We start from the raw sequence: 24,396 nt of genomic DNA, 5'->3' as shown, positions 1-24,396 counted from the left end.
TCATCATAAAAAGTTTATTGAATGACACATATTTAAATCTATATAATACAATACGTATTTGGACATTTTGTATTTAAATTCACAGTTTGGTAAAAGGACAGCATAACATTCCCTTTTGAACTGTGAAAATATAAGAAATTCAGAAAATACAGAAGATTCACATCTTTAAAAAAACGTATGTTTGTTTGGATTAAAAATATAATAATCATGCTGTCTATAAACTGCCCAATCAGTCATATAATTCCTTAAAATATATATTAATATTTCTATTTTACTATCTGATTAATTAATTTCTGTGTTGTATATTACAGCTTTGCTGTGGTTTATGCATTAGACCAAGAAACAAATGCTTCATCCATATTCTCTGTAATTCTTTCTGACTCATCTCACTCTTTTCATTAAGGATTCTGTCCTTTCTTATGTAATCTTTTCTCTCCCTTGGTCTTTTCCTCCTTCTGAATGAGTACAGCACAAAATTGTCCTTCAGTTGAGAAGAGAAAAACAGAACATGGGAGAAACAAGGGCAGGATTTGGAAGCACTAACTGGTCCCCCCCCCCCCCCCTGTTTCCGTTGACACATTGCCTTTTACAAACATATGTTCACATAAAAATGATTTTCAAACAGAAAAACAAGAGTACACTCATCCCTGCATAGTGTATATCCATGATTTTCTCACATGTTTAACATATAGTATCTCACAAAACAAAGTGCTGTGAAACCTGTAAGATAATGTTACCCATAACCAAGATGAATTCACTCTTAAAATAATGCCCCTTATTGAATGGTTCACATTTATCACATTTCTCCACCTGAAAACCCCTTTTACCCCTTTGAGACTCGGACACTGAATTTGATACAACAAAACGATACAATACTAAATATTTGGGATTATATGAATACTCCTGATTACAGAAATTATTAAAATATAAATAATTGTGAAATTAAGCAAAATGAAGCTTTCTATAAGTCCTTGCAACTAACACTTACTAACATTTAGCATGCAATTTTGTTTAGCGAATGACAAAGGCACCGATTAGACACTATATGAATCCCTTGCCATTTATGACCAGACTATAATAGTATTAAAGACACCAATTTAACTTCACCTATATTTGTTTACCTGTGTTTTTAAAGAACTATGTGGGGGAATATCATTACTAAATCAACTGTGCATGTGCAGAGTTGCAAAGAACTTACACAGTACATGGTACTTACTTATGGTAATAAACTACAGTATTAATTCAAGATTGCAATGAATAAAACATGCCACTATTTGGCTGTACACAAGTAACAGGTCAGGTGCTCAGAGGTACAACCCTTGGAAACAAAACCTTTGCCTTGTTCTTTCATAAAATAAACTTACCATGTCTACCATGACTTAGGATAATAAAAAATAAAAAAAAACAATTTACAGTCCGAATCCAACAATTTCCGAAAAACAGAGAGGGTGCAAGACAATCAGCTTTGGTCCTTACACTGAAACATTAAACACATACTGTATGCTGAATACATATACAAGATCTATGTATACACATTCATTTTTCATACTGATATTAAAAAAGAAAAAAATTCACATTGTGCAGGTTTGACCCGAGTTGCATCAAAAACTACATTATAAATGTGATGGTGTGTTGGTGTGTGCATATTTGTTTGGCCACTGAAATAATGCAGCTGTATTTTGCTTGTATGTTTGTGTAGTGCTGTAAATGGCACAATATTCCTCTGACCTGCAGAGGGCAAAACAGAATGGATGAGAGAGGGAGACAGAGAGATATTATATATAGAGAGAGAGTGCTAGGCATCAAGAAAAAGACTGATGACTTAAAGGTGCATGTTGTTTTGACTTTAAATGGCATCCGATATGGTTTATATGTATATATGAGGGTCATATCCATAGCACTATCAGCATATATCCATATCCATAGTAATGGTGACAAATTCCATTTGAACAAAGCTTCTTTTCATGGAGTAAGGCTAGCAATCATGTGTTCCAACAACTCCACTCTTTCTTCCTATTCGCTTCCATCGGAAGGGGGTGGGATACACAAAATGCCCCAATAACATCATGGAAGATGAAGTATCCTGTTAAATAACAGCTTAATTGAAGGTCCAACTTCTGCCCTGTTCACATGTTGCAGTGTTGAGCTCAAACCAGCAGGTGGCGCTTCTTGTGCAGGGCAAGGTGATCGGAGCGAGAGAAGGTGCGATCACAGTCAGGGCACTGGAACGGCTTTACACCCGTGTGCTTCCGAAAGTGACGGGTCAGCTCATCAGAGCGGGCAAACTTCCATGTGCAGCCTTCCCACATACACTTATAGGGTTTCTCCCCTAAACAATCACACACAGAAAAAGAAAAACATTTAGAGAATTCAATAGTATGAATTAGCATCAACACAAGCTGAGAATTTTCATCTTTGTGTACATGTACGTCTGTGCGTTTATATTTACCTGTATGTGTGCGTCTATGTGCCTTGAGGTGGGAACTTTTGGTGTAGACTTTATTGCAGCCATTAAAGTCACAGCGATGAATTCGACGCTTTTTTAATGGATCTGGAGATTCTACCTTTCGCCGTACAATTACAGAGTGAGTGTTCCCCCTTTTAAAGAGAGAAAGGAGACAGAAGAATCATCAGCATGTTTTTTTGGAGTGCAATTCTCACTTTAACCACCAGGGGTCAGAACAATACAACTAACTCAATGCAAACTAGTATTAGTTTATTTTGATCTCGGCATGTATTTTTATATTTTCGGCATATATTTTCATAGCTCCATATAACTATTAACTATGCATATTAACTTGTTTTGTTATTTATTGTGTATTATAATAACTTTTGTTTTTGCTTTTGTGCTGTTACATGTTTCCTTACATGGTTATTATGAGCTTTATATACCTAAGGGTGGCTTGTCAATTTGTATTTGATATGTAAATTGCAGTTTGATACCGTTTTAATCCCACTAATTTAGTATGTTCTAATCGCTAGTTTCACAGGGGACTTTGTCTTTTCAATTTGCACATTGGGGATATTTTAATATTTCAATCTTCTCACTTGATAGTTCATCATGTTGTTCCAAACTATATGACTTTCTTTCTTCCGCATGGAACACAAAATGAATTATTTTGCAGAATCTTCACATTTTTCTAAACCAAAGTAAATCATATGGCTTCAGAAGACTTGTAATTAAAAAAAAAAAAAAAAAAAAAAAAATGTAGGATATATTTTTAATGTATTTTTTTATTTTTATTTTTGAAGCTCAACAGCGTCTCTCCCCGTTCCCTTTCATTGTATTAAAAAGAACAGTGTGAACAGAAAGTCATACAGTTTTGGATTGGCATGGGGGTGAGTAAATGATGACAGAATTTGTATTTTTTTGTGAACTCTTCCTTTAATTTGTCATTCAGTCACGTAAGAGACTAAGTTTAATGTACCAACACAGCAAAGACATAACAAACACCTCTCACTGTAAATTCCTGCTTAAATACACCCTGTCATTAAATGCTTCCTGGGCCCCTCTCTCTTTCTCTCTCCTTGTCTCTCCATTAACCTGTCCCTCCCTGTCCATTTCAACCACTGCACATCTTTTAAGTCTCTTTCCTTATCTCACACATTCTCACATTTTGTGGCATTTGTTCCAAAAAGTAGCTGTTTTTTTAGCACCGCACCCAAAGTAAAATTATCACTCTACCTTCCTCCTCCCTTCCTCTCTCCATCGAGCGCTCTCTCCACCCTTCCTCGCAAACATAGCTCCTTTCTCTGTATTTCTGCACTTATTTTCCTATCTGTCATGTTTCCCTGACTAATGACACCACACCCAATCGGAGACATCACACATTCACTGTGAAACTGCATTCACAAAAAATTATGCAAAAACTTATAAAAACATTTACACAAAACTCGCAAGAAAGCATGTGTACGCATTCATGCGCTGATACGTTCCTACCCCATAATGGCTTTACTGCAAAATACTTGGAGACACACTGTCTCTGACGTGCACACTGGGAGATTTTTATCAGACCCACAGAAAGCAACATCAGATACAGAAATATGCAAACATACACAGACATACGTGATCCTTGCATGATCAGAAGAAAACTGTAGGCCAAACCCATTATAAATGAGATCTGGGTCAAGTAGTCTTCATGTATTTAAATGTAGGAAAGAAAGGGCTCGAAGTTCTATTGTTCACTGTATAGATAGATAGATAGATAGATAGGTATTTACTGTAGATAGATAATGTAGATAGATAGTAAATGTACATACATACATACATACATACTCTGGGTGTGTGTATTTGTGTGCAGAATTTGCCTCTGTACATCTGCATGAGTGTGTGTGTGTAATTACAGGCTACTATATGGTGTTCAGAAAGTTGTTTTTATGAGCTGATGTACAGTGTCGACTTTACATGGATGCCACTGTAAGTGCTATGCAGCCTATAAACATGCAACAAAACCCCCTAAAATGAAAAGCTGTGACCTCTCTCAGACCCAGAGAAAAAGTGAGTGTGTGTGTGTGTGTGTGTGTGTGTGTGTGTGTGTGTGTGTGCACATCTCCAAAACTTCACTAAATCTGACAAAACCTCGCTTTGGGGACATTTGGGGTTGTACTTATTTGGAAAAATAACTCATATAAATACATTTTTATAAATCCCCAATAAATAAATTAAATAAAGTTTATTATAATAAACATATATAAATATATATTTTTTTTATTATCCTAAAAATGCAACAAATTTTCTTGGTAAGAGTTTACAATAAGGTTGTATTTGTTAACATTAGTTATCTTCATTTGTTAACATGAAATAACAAAGAACAATACTTAAACAGCACTTTTTAATCTTTGTTAATGTTAATATCAACATATACTAATACATTTGTAAAATGAATAATGATAACATTAGTTAATGCATTATGTGCTAACATGAACTAAAAATGATCAATTCATTCAATTCATTATTAGTTCATAATACCTACTGCATTTACTAATATCAACAAATAGAACCTTGAAAAGTTTTACCGCTTACTTTTAGGGGTAGGTTTGGGGCTTGGATTATGTATTTATAATTACCTTTATATAAAGATAATACAAGTCTCTGGTATGTCCTCATTTAGATAGTTAAATAAAAGTGTGTGTGTGTGTGTGTGTGTGTGTGTGTGTGTGTGTGTGTGTGTGTGTGTGTGTGTGTGTGTAAAGGTTTGGCTATACTTGTAAAAGCAAAATGTTCTGACTATCATAGTAAAAAAAAAAAGTCAAACCCCGACTTGGGAGGACATTTTAAATGGTCTTCCTTATTTGAAATGCTCATAATTGGGCCAAATAATGTTTTGCTTTAATTTTTTTGAAATCAACAGGTTTCTTTTTGGGTTAGATTGAGCCAAAGGGTTAGTTAGGGTGGGGTTTATAAAATATCATCACCTCAATATAATAACCATTATTTCTATGAAATGTTCTTAATAATATAGCAAAACCAATGTGTTTGTGTGTTTGAGGGCTCAGCACTCACTCATTATAACTCGGTGGGACAGTAATGACGGATGAGGTTATTTCCTGGCTGTGGGGATCCTGAACGTGTTCTGGGCAGGGCTCTGATTTGATTGGCTTGGGGAGTTCATGGTTGTCATGGGAAATCTCTGACTTCATAGTTGGAACTGGGGACAAAGAATTAAGGGACAAATCAATCAAGAATGCAAACTTATGTAAGGCTATCTTGTTACTTATAACTGTCAGGTACCAAAAATGTGACTACATGATAGCTTGTCTATAAATGCGTTGTTTGGTTGAGGATCAAATGTGAATATGCCTACACCCTGTGTGTGTGATACAGTTTGATTTGAGAGTGTTGTTTCCTTACAATTTTTGTGGTTAGCAGGATCTTCAGGTGTGACGGATGATATCATGATGGAGGGGGACAGGTGTAGGGGGGAGGGGTAGAGCACAGGTAACGGCTGCAACAGAGAGATTACAGGGATGATGCCAGAACTCGATACAAAAGGAGTCAAAACCTGTGTCACCTGCAAGCAAGAAAAACACAGAGGCATAAATAATGACATCTATCTATTATACATTTCTATTATATATACGTTTCCAAACAGGTCTCCCAAACAGTCCCCCATCTCCCATTGTTTGGTCAAACAGGTAGTCCCTCTCCAAACTCACACCATTGGTTGAGCAGATATTGCTATTTCTGACCGCCAAAACAAACAGATTGCAATTCCCTTTGGTAGTGGCACGGAAATTACACGCTGCAAGAGACCGCAAAAACAACCTGATTGCTGCTTTAAACCTTCTTTGACGATACATCCTAAAATATGTTAATCTCTGTATGTGCACAAGCTACTAACACTTTATTATTAATGATAGATACATATGAACATTAACTATAGAAATCATATATAGAGCCAGATTTAATCAAACATTAATAAAAATTTATTTCTTTTGTTTTTTGAACATGGTACCATGATAATATCATGCTTTTATAGAGTTGCATCATGGTACAGTATGATCATGGTTTTTGGACATGTACCATGGTAATACCATGTGTTTTGGAAACCTACCATGGTAATATCATGTTTTGTAGACTTGTACCATGGTATGATAATGGTTTTTGGACATGGTAATATAATGTTTGATATGTCTTAGTATCAACCACACATCCAGGGATTAAAACGTATCAGACCTGTTAACCGGGTATTGCGAATCATCTTTCCTTCTTCACGTATCACTCTGCGATCTCTTCAAGTAAGCTAATAATATAATTTCATATCAATGTTTCATGTCCATTTATTTCTTTATTTGGCAAACAGTCTTGTAATAAACTGGATAATGAGCAGTCAGACAACATAAACACCACCAAAACTCCGACGCAAAGGTGCAAATCAACTGTTCAGCGTTTTCTTTTTTCCTCACATAATAACATAAATTCAACGCAAATCAATATTTCATGTTCATCTATTTATTTATTTGGTCAGTAGATGTTCAGCCGTTTGTTATCACAAAATAAACCCATTCAGGGAGATACAAATCCCCTCTGCTTCCTGATCACCCTGTCAGGGTTTATTTTGTGATAACAACCGGCTGACTGTACATTATCCCTTATTGTACCATGGTATGATCATGTTTTCTGGACATGTACCATGGTAATAAAATGGTATTCTTTAAAGTAATGTACCTTGGGGTACCATTTAAATATCAATCATTTAGTAATCATTCAGTTTCATGGTATATATCAAAGTTTCATGGTATATATGGTATTACCACCATAGTACTTTTTTGTCAACACCACTATTCTTACCGCAGGAATGGGAAGGGCCATTGATGGGCTCAACTGCCTTGTCTGGGATGATCCAGAAACACTTCCTGTTATAGAGCTGCAGCCAAGATGAGGACGTATGACTGGACTGCCACGCTCATAAGGGGATGGGGGCGTAGCTCTGGGAGATGAGGATGACAGTGATGATGAAGGCGATGAAACAGAGGATCTTTTGCTGACAGATAAGTCAACAGGCTCGTTTTGGGAGTGATGGGCATCCTGGGACTGATGGTGTGTGTGAGGGGGGCTCCCGTAGGGGTAGTGTGTTTGATAGGTGGCATGGTGGTAGTGAGGGGGGTACAGGTGACCCGTGGGAGTAGTGGCCATGGGAGAGGACAAAACAACTCCAAATGCCTCAGATGGTGGTTTAATCAGTGTGGGGTAAGTCTGGTATAATGACTAAAAAAAGAGAAAGGGAAAGAAAGGGAGAGACAGTAAATATACTGTGAACTTGCTAGCCTATTAACACATTCACATGTACATAATTACACAAACACACACACACACATCATATGAAGCAGCTGTGTTGAACAGCAATTGACTCTGGGGAGTATAACCCCCCCCCCCAAAAAAGTTTCTAACTTTGAATGACTGAGTAAGAGCCAAATTCAACTTCCCATCCCATATAAACTCCTAACCTAATAAGATAGGAATGCTTTTCCATCTGCAGTTAAAGGGAAGGAGAAATGAGAGAGCGAGAAACAGAAAGCAATTATGATATGAGTTTTAGAGTAACCCTTTTGTAATATCATAATAATATACACATACTCTTATCTATTAGTCTTTATCCATAGGTCTTGTGCTATTACCCAGAATTCAAGTACTCTCTGACTCTGACACATACTAACTGCCCTTGAAAAACACACATACTGGCAACCCAATATCAGGGTGTTTAGATGGATCTGTGCCAGGCAGCCCATTGTATGTTAGCTGGTAAGGCAGGTTTGTTATTAGAAACGGAAAATGAAGCATTGTTTTCTAAAATCACGTAAACCGGATGCAAAGAACCAGACAAGCATCAGGAAAGTTGAGGAACATTGTAAATCAGACCAAAACAGCTTACACTGAAAAATGTTAACAAAAAAAAAAAAAAAAACAAGCTTGCTGTGGTAACATCTAAATATTCTGGTTAAGTCAAAAATATTATTTAACATCAGTGAATCAACCTGAATATGTTATGTTATTCCTAAGTAACCTAGTTAAGTTTAAGGGTTAGATTAGGTAGAAATAGCTCTTTAAGATAACCACTGCATGTTACCACTTTTTGCAATGTATTTTGGCTATAAGACGGGAACTCTTCAAAAAATCTGGCTCATTTGATATTATTTGTTTGGTGTTACAATCATTTTTACTGCATTATATAATTATAAACAATTATAAACACAAAAATGAACAATCTGCAAGACTTATTTGATCTTTGACCCTAAGAACTGTACTCACTGTCTCCATGTCTGCCTTTATCGGGTAATCACACATGAGCATGGCTGCTGCCACTGGAATTCTAGAAAATACAGGAAAGATCGGTTGTACATCAGTTGGTGATAAATAATCTAGCACTTTAAAGATAGACACATATTATGAATTGCATTAGCAGAAAAAAAAGAAAAAAAGGCAAATCATAAGGGTTACTGTCTTTTTAAACATAAAACAGGTTCCAGGTAGCACAGATGTGCATTTATGGGTGTTTTTATCTGGAAAACATTGCATTCTAATTTTTGTATGCAAACATCTGATAGATCTTAAAAAGAGCAGATTTAGGCTTCCTAAGCAACCAATTGGCCCGGTTGCTAGGGTGGGTAGAGTCACGCTGGGTTAACCTCCTCGTGGTCGCTATAATGAGGTCCTTGCTCTCGGTGGGGCGCGTGGTAAGTTGTGCATGGATGCCGCGGAGAATAGCTTGGGCCTCCACATGCGCTATGTCTCCGCGGTAACGCGCTCAACAAGCCATGTGATAAGATGCACGGATTGACTGTCTCAGATGCGGAGGCAACTGAGATTCGTCCTCCGCCACCAGGATCGAGGCACTACGCCACCACGAGGACTTAGTGATTAACATTTTTATTAATTTTCAAAACAAAGCAAAACAAAACATATATATATATAATGATTCAACATTAACTCCCACTATTTCCCCTCCCCAATCAAGAACCCCACCCGACCCCAAACGAACATCCCAGTGGTCTTACATAAGTACACATATTTACAGAGAATAAAATAATAAATTAATAAATATATATATATAAATATATAGAAAAAAATATAAAATATAAAAGAGCAGATTTACATCATAAACTTCTAAATCATGAATGTCCTTTAGACCTCCAAGAGGAAACGTCTTATAGGCTAGATGTATGCTGCAGATGAGCAAACACTAAAAAAATACATCTTCTACATCACAACAAGGCAGTAACCATTATAAACATTGAGGGGGACACATCCTCCCTAATTTTCAGATTAGTGGTCAATCAATATGTCTTTTTCAATAATAGATTCTTAAATTTGTAGCTACATTTGGTGCCTCGCAATCTTAAATATTTGGTTACATCCTTGACGATAAGCCATCAGGAAGTCATTCCTCATTCCAAGCGCACAGAAGTGTGAGAAGTGTTGAAACACTAATCACTTAAAGTACAGGGGATGTGAGAATTGCCCACGGCTATTAACAGTTTCTGTGTGTGGCTGTGTTTAAGACTACAACACAATGAGAGAAATGTTCTACCTCACCCACTCAGTATGGTGTAAACTTGTGAATACAGAGAGGCCACATCATCGTACTATTACTACTTCCATCCTACTAGATGCTACTATATTCTCCTATATATCTATAAGATAATGATACATTCCCTGATCTTACCCCATCTTAGTGGCACAGTCAGCTGGGTCCCATGTACTGTGTCCCATGTCCCATGTAATACAGATATCAGAGTTATATTGCACAAAAAAGAAGCTTAAGGTAAGGGATGAAAGGTCTACAGTAGCATCAGCTCTTTAGATATCTTGTATGTGAGCATGTTCCGAAACAAAAATCCAAAAGGCGGGAAGGCGGCACTGCCCATGGGGTCATTCTAAACGAGAGTGAGAAACTGAATACCTTCCAAAAAGGCCTTTAGTGTAGGGATGGGCAGATCGATACCAAAGTATCGATACTTCCGATATTGATGTGGTATCAAGAATATCGATCCTCACATAAAAATATTGATTCTGAAGTTTGTTTTTAAAAACTAGTGATCTTATTATTTAGATTAAATGAATATTAATGCACCTCATAAGCTTCGAAGTGGAAAAAAATAATTATATTAGCAAACTGTTGCATGGCACCAGAACAAATTTTTTTTCCACTCATCTAAAAATGCTAAAATACACTAGCAGTCAGGCAGCGCTCACCCTTTCAGTCATAGCGCTCATTCAAAGAGGGAGCAGAGCTTTCTTGAGGTAATGACAGAAAAACAGCATCTGGAGATATTCACACTAAGTAATGACAAACCTAGACGTGACATGTATTATAATGGGCTTGTTTGACCATTTTTACAGGTTTATTTAAATTCAGAGTTGTTAAAACACTGATAATGATCTTTAATCCTGCTTAATAAATGATACACTTATGAAAACTTACCATGGATTTACTGTAGTAATATTGTATTAACCATGACTAGTAACCATGGTTTTTTTTCTTTCTTTCTTTTTGGCAGTAACCAAGGTTTTGATACAATTAACCATGGTTTTACTACAGCATTACTGTAGTATCCATATGGTAACTTGGTTTTAGTAATAGTAACCATATAATAATATCTATAGTTAATTTTGTGGATTTATTTGTAGCTTATACTAACTCATGTTTAAAGGGTAAACAAAGCAGCCTAATAATTTTCTGTTTAGGCCCATATATATATAATAATAAAGTTGCTCATTTTATCCAAATAATTTGTAAAAATTAAATTTAATAAAGGTATCAGTATTGGTATCGATATCAGCGATATTGGCCTAAAAGGTAATTTCAACAGGTAATTTATTTAAGATCTTACCTAGGATTTCAAAACCCTTAAATCTTTTCATGTACAGATAACAGGGTTATAATCCACAAAAAAATGCAGCTTAAGATAAGGGATGAATGGACTTAAGTAGATGGTGACTGAGGATGTCATTCTGCCTACCAACTCCTTTTGTGTTCCACTGAAGGAGGAAAGTCATATGGATTTTAAACAAGATGATGTTGAGTTAATGATGACAGAATTTTCATTTTTGGGTGAACAAACCCTTTAATTGCTCTCATGCACACTGTAAACCCTAATGTTCAAAATATTTCATTGTTTTGATTAGGGAAAAATTAAATCATACAAATTAGTTCAAATAAATTAGCCTTGATGAGTATTTAGAACTTTCTCTTTCTTTTGAGTTCACGAAACTGACACCTTTTAAGTAAAAGTTCTGTTTGAGTTTTGGGGGTTACCTTTATGGTGAATAGTGGAGCTTGAGCTTAGTTTGAGGACTGTGTACTTCTTTACTCACTGAGCAATTGCTATGCTAATCAAAGCATAGTGTTACCACTCAACGTGCATGCAACATGCTAGCATTCACTGTACTAGCTAGTACTAGCTAGGTTTCCTCTACTTGAAGTAATTAAATTGAGATTACCTGTTTATTTTAAGTTTAGCCAAAGAGTTACATTTTAAGTTAAGTGCCATCAAAATGTATGAATTAGCTTACTCAATATTTCAAGCTAAGAGCAATCAACATGCATGAGTAGTACAAAATCAAAATCTGACAGTTCTGCTTACTTAAACTTGTAATTCTTCTTCTTCTTCTTTTGGCAGCTCTCGTTAAGGGTGGCCACAGCGGACAATCTGTGATCCGCATATTTGAATTGGCACAGGTTTTATGCCGGATGCCTTTGCCTACGCAACCCCAAGTGGCTGGGGGACTCTCACTCACACCTACAGGGCAATTTAGAATCTCCAAATCACTTACTTAAACTTGTAATTACTTAACTTAAAAAAAAAATTATGTAACTGACTACCTCACATTTTTTGAGTTCTGCTAACTTATTCGGGTTTACAGTGGACCCAAGGACTATCGGTGGAAAAATGTTCTTATTTAAAGATTTTCAAGTTTATTTATTTGTTTTTACCAAATGGCACACAGAGAGACAGTATGCAAGTTGACATATATTTGAATTAAATAATCAAAGAGGCGATTTTTGAAGAAATTTGGCACATCAAAACAGCTATAAAAGTTTATTTGGATGTTATCAATATCAAATTTCAATTATAAAATATAAAGTAACAGTTATGTATGTCTTGTGTAGGGAGTACCGAATACACACATATGAGCCAATGCCCTGCACCCTTCGGAATACTCACGTAAAGTGCACTGCTCTTCGGAGTGAGGAGGACATAATGACGCTCACTTTCGAATGGAATTCGCCCACAAATATGTTTTGCTATATGGACTGTCTGTTTGTGTGTTTTGGGTCAGTGTACAAAGACCTTAGCCACAAAGATTAAAGCAGTTTTCATCTGCAGGTGCTATAGTCTGTATAAGATAACATATTTATTATTAAATGCATTTACTACTCATTTTTATACACTTCAGTGGAGATCATGGACTCCGGGATTTGAGGCATTTCTTTAGTGAGCCATGAGGCTGACCCAATGATATTTAAGTGCATTTACTGTCCAAAGTCTGAGAGCGAGAGAGGTGAATATAAAGTCTATTTTTCCAATCATTAACCTGGAGTGGTGCTGTTAGAACACACACACACACAAAGAACAATCCATACAAAGTTCACTGAGTCCAAATACACTCCCAGCAAACAGATCACTAACTCTTTCAGAGACCTCTCTCTCACAAACATATAAACTAACATAAGCGCCAGTCATACACTCACACACAGGCTTGTGAAACATCTAACACTCCTACTGGCCTCAGGATCAGGTGTAACGTACACACAAATGCACTCATCCAAACATGAAACCAACAGTATAGAGTTCCACACAATTAAAGAGAAACAAAATACATGACTCAACAGATAAGTTAAACAAGACCTCAGTTTGAATATGTTACCAAGGGGCAAATTTTCTGTATTGTTTTGGGAATTGTTCAACCAAAAATGAACATTCTGTTATCATTTACTTACCCTCATGTCTTTCCAAACCCATACAACTTTCTTTCGTACATGGAACACAGAAGAAGTTTAGCAAAATGTAAGGCTATCAAATAATTGATATTGGAATATTTGTCACATTTAAGATAAAAATGCACATTTGAATGCTAAAACTGCGCATTCGAATACCTGATGTGTACCAAGCAATGCCGATGATTTCAGACCGTTTGTGTTCTTGCGCAAAAAAAAAAAAAACCACACGCAGATCAACAAATACAGTTTAACAGTACGCAAGTGTCTCAAGACGCGTTTTTAAAGGTTGAAGTTCTTATTAACTTGACACAGCATCTAAAAAATGCAGTGCTCCGTACAAGTCGCTGAAAAAACATTGAAACAGCACACCGGTCAAAGATGTCCGTCTAGTGCATGTTTACATAGAATAACCATTTTAAAAATACGTTCGGTGTGAACAGCCCCTTAGGTTGAGGTCTATGGCCGTTGCAGCTTGCTCTCTTGTCAGCGTCTCACAGCGTATGTAATGCGTTTTAAAGCAGGATGTCAAGTAGAAAGGAATTTAATTTGGAAAAGAGATCCAAACGTTCTGTTCCATTCTGTTGTGCTCCGTCTGTTTAAAATGGAATGAATTTTTGTTAACAGCCACGCATGTTTTTTGCAATAAAATAACACAACGCTCTTTGGTTTATATGTATTTGTTGTGTCCTCTTATACATTAAGGAGACAACATCAATTTAAAAATCTGAATATCTTGTAGGTTTTTCCCCCCTCACTGAAATAATGTCTTTAACATTTGAATATAATTTAAATATTTAGTGGAAAATTCTAATTTAGTTTCTCAGCCCTGTTGACAGCCATAGCAGAATGTTCATGCTTCTGTTTTTCATACAATGAAAGTGAATGAAGACAGCTGCTGTGCTCCAAAAATGGCCTTCTGCATGATTGATGCCAAACCAGCCATATTTGAATATATAAAAATTAGATTTGAGGACCGTGGTGGATGGGAAGACTTTCTAAACAGCTATTTAAATTTTGGTTTGTTCCTCACAAAAGCTATCATGTGGTTTCAGAAGATTTGGAATATATCACACAAGCTATATGGACTACTTTTATGGTATAATTTTTGGAGGCCAGCAGAAAACAGCACAGTAAACATTCTGCTTTTTGTGTAAAGTAATTCATATGGGTTTGGAATATCACGAGGGTACGTAAATGATAACAGAATTTTAATTTTGGGTGAACTAACCCTTCTCTACAAACCCTTTGAGTGAAAATCTATTCTCTGCATTTTGAAAACATTGCAAGGCACCTTTAAGACTTTGATTAAAATCTATCCAAGGGTTAGATAGTCTCTCTAACTAAGACTTTTCTACTCCCACTTATCAAAGCCAAGCTGTTTTAACTTGTCTGCAGAGCCCTCAAAATCTGCTAAGCTTTCCTGCTTCTTAAGAAATCTTAAGCAAACAAACAGTCATATTCCAAATAAGGGATAAGAGACACACATACAGACCTAAAGAAATACATAGACCTTTTCAGTATCGATTTTGTTTTGTTTTTCCGCAAAGGTGTTAAGAGGCACTTTAAATGAAAATACGATTGAGTGAGGTGGAGAGAGGTGTTCACAACAATCCTCCAGGCTATAGAGTTGGCAGAGTTCAGGTGAACCTGTTACATTAAACATGAATCAGTCTTTTACTGCTGCTAACACACACAAACAAGTCTGTCATTTAAACTTAACAATCTCATAAAATGAAGAGGTTAGTACACGCTCTGCTAGATGTGGTTATTATAGCATGATCACAGTGCCAGTTAGCGCTAGACTTCATAACACATCCATCACCAGTAATTACTATACTATTACCAATTAAAGGACGATGTTTTAATACTTAATTCCACTTTACAGTAATTAATTGCAGTCTTTGTAAGTTTATATTCCAATCTGTTTCTTCAAAAACACCTCCATCTTTCCCTCCCTTCATTCTGTAAATACTAATAGTTATCTCAAAATGTAAAATAATAGTTTACTCGATTTAAGCTTAATTTTTTACTACTTTTACTACTAGTTTTAATTAAGTTACCATTACTCTCTAAACCCTAAAGTTGTCATTAATAAAAACAATTAAGTTGTCCTAATTAAACAGTACTTGAAATGCCACATTTTGGAATCATAACTCAAATAAATACGTTCTTTAAACTTTTGCTTCTGCTCGTAGTACTAACTCAAAATTATAAAGTACAACATTGCGGCTGTGTGGAATACCTATAAGCCCTTGTGCTTGAATAAATTATGTCTGTTTGGTCAAAACAAGGATTCTTTTGTAAAAAAATAAATATTATTTAAAAATGTATACAGTTTGAATTTTTATGACTATCATTGTTATTTTGTAGTAACTGGTTGATAGTTGTGGTTTGTGTGAAGTCACCATTAGGGTGATTAGTGTTAACCCTGGTGAACTTGAAGCCTGTTAAATTTAAGCCATTCGTCTTTACTTAATTGTATTTTACAAAAGTGCATATTTATGTGCACAAAGAAGTACTGAGGAGAATCCAATGTGCCACATGGCTAACTGAGATTCCAGTCATAATTTCCTTTATACAGTATAAGACGTGCTACAACTCAATTTATTTAAATAAAAATAATGATACTTTAATCACAAATGAGTTAATTTTACTTGTATCTACTTAACGTTACTTTAAAAAAATACGTTCAGTTTACTTGAGCCAAATAAGCATGTATACTTTAAAAAAGCATGCAAACCGATTACCTTAAATTTCTAAGTAAGGTCAACTTATTAAATTTTACAGTGTACCTGCACTGCACAAGTCATTTGTCATGCGATTGAAGGCATTTCCAGTAAGTGAGAACATCTTTAGGGTTTAGTGACATAACTCATTTTTCCCTGAATTCTGTTGTCTGCGTTTGACTTCAGGCTGTGCGAATAGCCAGTTGAGGCTGTATTTAGAACATTTTGAAACATATTCTGTCAAGTCTACCATACTGATACCTTAAAGATTAAACACACTGTTCACTCAACATAGCATACAGTGTAGGCAAATCCATTAACACACACACACTCAAAACCACAGAATGGCAGTGTTACGCTTTCCCAGTGGAGATAAATGGTCTGGCTTGCTGACATGGAAGAAAATGCAAAGACCAAAATTACAAAGTACAGGATCTAATAGCAAACCCAGCTTAACAGCACTGGCTAAATGAACACAACAAGCCAATCACCACTGTTTTTAGCCAGGTGCCAGTCTCTGAGAGATACCATACACAGAGATACCTCTAGGGTAGATTAGCAGATCTGATCACAATGTGGGTGCACTGGAAGAGAACTTTACAGATAGGCTTCTATAGTGCCAAAAAGATAGGCCAAAAAGTGCATCTTAGTGTGTCTGTTATTATTTCCATATAGTAAGACTAAGGCATGCAGGGGAGCTCTGCTACATGGGGGCCATAGTTTCCTATCTGGCCTTCCCTCAAACTAAAGAGAAAGAGAGAAACAGAGGGGAAAATAGAGAGAGGGAGAGGCTGAACATTTGAACAACGGTGTGTGACAATGACAATGATCCTCTTTTGTGATGTGTTGAGAGAGAGAGAGAGAGAGAGAGAGAGAGAGAGAGAGAGAGTGTGTGTGTGTGTGTGTGTGTGTGTTCATTCCCCCTATAGGTAGCCTCCCCTCCAATGCTTAAAACAGGAAAAGAGGCTCCATGTGCCAGATGGAATGTCTGACGCAAACCACAGCCTTGAAACAAAAGCTCAGGATACAACAGCCTTACTGACCCAAAGAGAGAGAGACATTGAGAGAGAGACTGAGAGGATGGGAGAATGAGACAAGGATTAAGAACAAGAGTTTTATTGTGCTTGAATATTGCGACTAAAACGCTGCATCAACCATGAACATACATATATACTGTACACTAATCTTCATACTTTAAATTCTAAATTTAGAGGCAGGATATCCCATTATGAATGGATGCAGTGAAGTGAACTGAACACACCAAAATACACACAAACATACACTCACTCACATACGTACATTTAAAGCATAGCCCCAAGTTGATCATACGCAAAACAGGAAAGAGAGTGCAGAAGCCAATCAAAGCTTTACATAGTGAAGATATTTCAACCAGATTTGGTGAACAACCAAGAAACATCGAACAAAAACTTGATATACTAGTAGAATAGGATTTGCCATGCATCATCTTGTCAAAGCGAACAAAATGTTAATCCACAGTATGAACAGTCCAGGTGACACTGAATAAGAAAATTCAATTATTGAAATATGATGCAGCACACAGAAGAAAAGCTTTATAACATTTCATAATAACTTTCATCAACAAGTCATTTACAAACATTAAATGATGGTCAACAGAGTTCAGAGTAGTTCATGAACATTTAAATATGAATATATAAAATATATATATATATATATATATATATATATATATATATATATATATATATATATATTACAGGCCTACAAATCAAATCTAAATATATACAATTAATGTACATTAACTACAAAAATGTCAAGCGTTTTATAATGTAATACCTTTGTGAATAATTCAAGAGATTATGAAGTTATTATCAAAAAAACAAACAAAAAAAATATTTTTCAATTAAAGAGCATTCAATTAACGCAAAGGCACACACAAGCACCTACATGTTCCTTTGGCTGAATAAAATGAGGTGCATTTAACCTGCCTAAAATTTGCATATTTGCTCTGAACTGTTCATAAATGGACTGAAACTGTGTCTACAGTCTCAATTACTCAATACTGATACAAGATTAAATCTAAAGTCCAACCAAGAGGACAGTATTAGTAGGGGACGGTGCTTGTCAGTAATTCGGCAGAACGAGTTCGATTTTAGGGTGCAAGAACTTACGGTAGCAACGTGTCGATTTCCCGTGTTCTTGTTGAACTGTATTAAAATGCCGGTACAAGACTAGATAAGTGCTATCGTATGTCAACTATTACCGTTAAAGCACCAAGTAGCCTAATCTCAGCTCAATCCAAATAAAGGTATGAAATGGCTATATAAACATCTGTCAGGACTGATGTCTCAGAAACTCTCATGTGCACAGACAAAACCTTATGACTTTCTGAAATAGACTTAGCAAAACAAGCCGAAACGACTGTATTATAAATGACAAATGAAAGATGGACTAAAACCTTTGTACGGAAGGAAGGCGTAATTATTTTGGTATCAAACCTATTTAAAGTAGTTCTTAAAAACAATAACTTACTATTCAGTAGATGTTGTGTCAGTGTAAATATTCCTCAAATTAAAAACGAGACGTTATGAGCCAAGAGCACCGCAGGAGACAACTTCAACAGCATGAAACATATCCAAATGACACACTTGCATTAAGGAGGGCAAACTTTTTTGACGCCAAAAATTTCCCCGTGTTACGAAACAACTTCTTGTCCAAGTGTTTAAAGTCTCCTGGGTGAGATAGACGCGTATCACAAGATGAATGTGCAGCGTGAGCAGAGGGGTGGGGCGCTCGCGGGAGGTGAGGGTGGGGCGCGCTTATGGGCGCGCTCTTGGCTCCAGATACTCACAACCGGAGACAGGAGGGGGCAGAATAGAAGAGAAAGGCTTGGGTGTGTGGAACCCGTGCCTGCCTGCCTCTCCCTCTCCGCCCATTCCTTCCTTCTCTGTATCTATCTTTCCCTCAGTCCCTTCCTGGCAAAATACGCCTCACAGAGTTTCAAAGATCTAACAAGCATGGATAAAGGTCGCCTGGTACTGCAACAATGGTAGAAGACAAATTACTTGCATGATTTACAAATAATTATTTTTATTGTTAATTCTTTGGAAGATGAACATGTCAGTCATATATAAAGCAAAGGGCCCCAGATAGGAAGTTTTCATTTCAGTCTGACATATGTTGTACATCTGTATAAACCTGAACACGCTTAAGCTAGTTTGCTGGTGTTAGCTGCTCTCTCAGTCTGTTCAAGCTAGTCTGTTGGCTTTGGGCACTTTTTGGGAGACGTAGGCTGAACCAGTTTTGGCTGGTTTAAGAGGTGTTCTCAGCTGGACAAAAAGATGATCATATTTGCGATGGCATAAGGACAAGGAAATAGTGCAATATAGTGAATTATTAAGCACATGAATACGCTAATATTATACATTAACGGCATGAAACAAAGTCCTGTTTTGTCCTTACTTGTCAGTCATGCAAAGGTGTGTGTGCAGGCTTTTTGCAGTAGTCATTGTATGGTGGAATTATGCCAAGTCATCAGCAACAATAACATATCGTGTACCTGATGACGACAATGCACATAAGCCTAACCTGTGTCTATTTACCCAGAATAAAGAAGTAAACCCTTAAATTCATACTAGCATTATGAAAGACCTATACCAGAATCGGCTTGCCCCCAACTCTCTCTCTCTCACACACACACACACACACACACACACACACACACACACACCTGCAGAGTACCAAAAGAGCACTGTGAATTTATTTTCCTTTTTCTTTTGGCAGTTAGGGGTGTGGAAGTTACTGGCAACACTCCAAACACACAAGTTTGTAAAAAAGCATTCATGCACAATACCGTATGCCTTTTAAGACCATTTGTGCGTTTTCTACTTTCATTTAATTCTGTGAATGTATGTATGTATGTATGTATGTATGTATGAATGCCAGGGTGTGTTTTTATGTCATGATTATGATTGTCATATCAAGACAGTGCGTGTGTGCATTATAGGTGTATATACAGGCATAGGCAGGATTTTCAGGCTTAACCTCTGATATATCTGTGTGACAGCCTGTATTTCAGTAATTAATGAATGGAATGAAATAACAAACTGGATGGTGTCATTTCTCTTTGTTATGCACAATGAAAAACACCTTGCCCCAAATATTTTCAGGTAAGACAAGATGTGCAAAACTCTGTAATGGAAAAGATGTCAACAACCCGGAAAATCTGTGGTTTCATCTGATTACCTCATTACATGACAAACAGCCCTGGAATTAAAATGTAACCATTAATAGATCAAAGGTCAAGAAGTACAGCCAAAAGTGTTATTAAATAAAAATCTATTTTACAGACTAACACATAGAAAATACTGCAACAAAAAGCAATTATTAAGACATTAATTAGCAGTTTTTACTCATGCTACATGCTGGGAACCTGACAACAAATTTACATCTGGTTATGGCCAACAAAAATATTTAGTGACAAAAAATTCAAGAATTTTGATACATTAGCTCATTTAAAGTAACTAAATTGAACAAAGAGCAAAAAAATCATTTTTTTAGTGTTAGACATTTGCACATATCATGTTGGCAACTCTCCAAATAATAAAATTGGGTATGTCAAGAATCAACAACAATACTTCAGAAATGCCTCCAATAGGGGCCTGGGTAGCTCAGCGAGTATTGACCCTGACTACCAACCCTGGAGTCACGAGTTTGAATCCAGGGTGTGCTGAGTGACTCCAGCCAGGTCTCCTAAGCAACCAAATTGGCCTGGTTGCTAGGGAGGGTAGAATCACATGGGGTAACCTCCTCGTGGTCGCGATAAGTGGTTCTCGCTCTCAATGGGGCGCGTGGTAAGTTGCGCATGGATCGCAGAGAGTAGCATGAGCCTCCACATGCTGGGAGTCTCCGCGAAGTCATGCACAACGAGCCATGTGATAAGATGCGCTGATTGACGGTCTCAGAAGCGGAGGTAACTGAGACTTGTCCTCTGCCACCCAGATTGAGTTGAGTAACTGCGCCACCACAAGGACCTATTAAGTAGTGGGAATTGGGCATTCCAAATTGGGAAAAAAAGAGGATAAAAAAATAAAAATAAAAAATAAAGAAATGCCTCCAGTATCTATTTTCTCAGTAAAAGACTTCAGAAATATTAAATATGTAGTGTGTTTTAGAAATTATTTTGCAGTCATCATCATTAGTCATACTGGGTTCTTAAGTGGGTGGCTCAGATTAAATTAAACGCATGAATAAATGAGTGAATAAACTGTTAAGATATTTGAAATTTTATATGATTTTGACTATATGCCAAAGTAAATGTTTTGTGTTCTTTTCATTTTCAGTTTAACCTAATTGGATGAGGCTTAATAACTGTTCATTGTTATAGTCCCTTGTTTTCCTTTAATAAGATTGCAGAGAAACCAAACATGCTCAATGGCAATTAGTAATTTTAACCAACTTGGACATGTTCTTAGAAACACACCCAAACACATGCGCATGCATATCAACATGCACAGTTGAGCAAACATGAAACATGCACGTGTGAGAACACATATGAAAGCAAAAACACTCTAGACTTTTACTTTAAAACATACACACAATAGAAGTTCTGTTGAAAAATTCAGAGGAGAAAAGACGAATATGAAAAGGACAGTAAAAAGAGGGTGTCAACACTGAAAAAAGAAAAAGATATGAAATATGACCATGTTATTTAACAGCTTAGAACACTGCATAGTATCTATAGAATAATTATGTGATTTTGCATTTCTTAGAGCATGAAATTATTTACATATTTTGACTGTATTTTATAATGAAAATATCACAATATTTCTAAAACATAACGTCTTTAACATACAGTAACTTAGAATGTGTTAAAGTAATTCATGAAATATTTATATAAAAATTGTCATTATTTTAATGACTTTGGTGTGAAAATGCTTTTATATTTGTTGCCAATTCCTATTCCTCTCTGCCTCTTCCAAAAAATCCCGTCTCTGTGAATTAAACGGTAGTAAATAAATAGATAAATAATCTTCCCTATAGGCTTATTTGCACTTTTTTATATATAATTATGTTAAGCTTTTTCATCAAAATTTCTCCAGGCCTGCCTGGTAATATCTGATATGAAGATCAATGCTTTTTTTTTTTTGTGATAACTAAATCGATCTTCAAAATAAACTCAGTCATAAAATTCATCAGTGATGTTACCAACACCACATAACACCACTGACAAAAAAAAAAAGCATGCCAGCTATTGATAAATTACATTTATTTTCCAAATCCTGCAGTAATGACCTTGTATTAAATGAAGGTAAATATACGACAGTACATTTAATGATAACATTCTATCTTAAATTTCTTAAATTACATTATATACCGTATAAGAAAATCAGTATTTATCACTTCTCTAAATGGCTTTAGATAAAACAGATAAAACCTGTTCTAATTTCCTACAAGAAATTGTTTTACCAAAATTGTATCAAATTTTGTATCAAACAGAGAGTACTGAGGATGGTATGTGGCATCTACCACTATACAATGTCTTGATTGTTTTTCCGCAACAACATGGTTTATTAAAATGATGAATTGCATACACATAATTGTGGCTACATTAAAGGGTTAGGTTGCACAGCCCTGCCCTTTGGAGAGAACGACATGTCAAGTGTTTGTTTACAAACCCTGCCATGGTTTTTCATATCTCCTCTGCATTTTACCACTTATGACTTTGCCAGGTGTAAGAATTTATGAGAAGCATTGATAATATGCATCATGCAGGAGGAAGGTTGGGTATGTTTTGCTTTGTTTTGTTTTTTGCTTTGCTTTGCTTTGCTTTATTCATACAGTGGTTTGGCTTTGTTCTAATATGGGTGCTTTGCAGGATGTATTTTTTTGTTTAACAAATTTTACACGTATTCTGTATGTTCTGCTGAACTGCTCAACTTCCTGTGACCAGTTTATCCTTAGAATAGACAAGTGTGTCGCTCTTGGTAAAATACAGGTTAAAATGTTTTCTGTCACACATAGGTATGTACACGAGAAGTTAAACAGGCAGTAATGACAAGAAAAACAAAGGGAATGACAGCTGATATTTATTAGTTTCAAATATTTCACAAAGACAGCTCCTATTTCACATAGATAGCTACATGTGGCCAAGACCTGACCAAAACCTATCCCTCAAGCAACACTTACCCTTTAATGGGTTATTAAAGATACCTATGATAGAGCCTGGACCACACCCAATGCCTAGTCTGAAGAATAAGAACCTCCTGGGAATGGGTTCTCGATCTATCTCTAGTATATTACTTGTGTAAATGTGAGCTCCTTGTTATCATATTTTAGGATTGCTTGACAAACACATGTAAAATGAACTGCATCAATCACTATACTGAGATTTAAAAAAAGGAGACTACAATTATTGAGTGAAGAATGTCTTTCATTTTGGGCTTTATTGCCTCTTGGTTATTTTTAAGGGTGGATGCTTTCTGTGAAGATAACAAAACAAATTCCAAAGCTGGGAAGCTAGCATATCATTTACGGTACAACATTGCTGTGCAATGAAAACATATTTGCATACTGTATATGGATCCAAAATCCATGCAAGTCACACACACAATCTCTCCAGCAATCTAACAGCTCGTTAATAAACATTCCAATGCATCTGCTGTTAAAGTGATTTTAATTGTGTGTTCAGCTGCCATTGGGAAAGCATACACACACAGAAATGTGCACAGGCAAAATTTTTACTGTTTTAATTCTGTGCATAGTAAAACATAATTGGGCGATTTTATTAAACAGTTGTGCCAATTTTGCATGCCGAATTTAAGTGAAGAAACCTGCGTCTTATTCACTGACCACACAATCCAGTTGAACTAAGTGCTAAATGTACTATAATAGCATTGCATTGTATTAACACTCACTAAACACTTTATTAGGAACACTATGGCCAGAAATGGTCTTCTGCTGTTGTAGCCTGTCTGCCTCAAGGTTTGATGTGTTATGCATTCTGAGATGCTATTCTGCTCACTACAATTGTACAGAGTGGTTATCTGAGTTACCGTAGCCTTTCTGTCAGCTCGAACCAGTCTGGTAATTCTCTGTTGACCTCTCTCATTAACAAGGCATTTCTGTCCGCAGAACTGCCACTCATTGGATGTTATTTTTTATTTTTTATTTTTTTTATTTTTTTGGTACCATTCTGAGTAAACTCTAGAGACTGTTGTGCATGAAACCAGCTTGTCTGGTACCAACAA

General features: G+C 36.2%; 1 protein-coding gene across 1 annotated transcript; it reads right to left on the bottom strand.

Moving 5' to 3' along the window:
- Positions 1-18,929, bottom strand: klf3 (Kruppel-like factor 3 (basic)). The gene is made up of 7 exons (XM_051701944.1): positions 18,680-18,929; positions 8,750-8,810; positions 7,292-7,708; positions 5,852-6,011; positions 5,504-5,648; positions 2,450-2,598; positions 1-2,329 (listed from the first exon to the last, which is right to left on the bottom strand). Exons 2-7 carry the CDS (start codon positions 8,789-8,791, stop codon positions 2,148-2,150), a joined length of 1,095 nt encoding a protein of 364 aa, XP_051557904.1. The 5' UTR covers positions 8,792-8,810; positions 18,680-18,929; the 3' UTR covers positions 1-2,147.
- Positions 18,930-24,396: the final 5,467 nt, after the last annotated feature.

This window comes from Myxocyprinus asiaticus, chromosome 7 (genome assembly GCF_019703515.2).
Source record: "Myxocyprinus asiaticus isolate MX2 ecotype Aquarium Trade chromosome 7, UBuf_Myxa_2, whole genome shotgun sequence".
Lineage (NCBI taxonomy): Eukaryota > Metazoa > Chordata > Actinopteri > Cypriniformes > Catostomidae > Myxocyprinus > Myxocyprinus asiaticus.
Note: the sequence above shows the minus strand (reverse complement) of the source record. Positions and strands in the feature narration are given on the sequence as shown.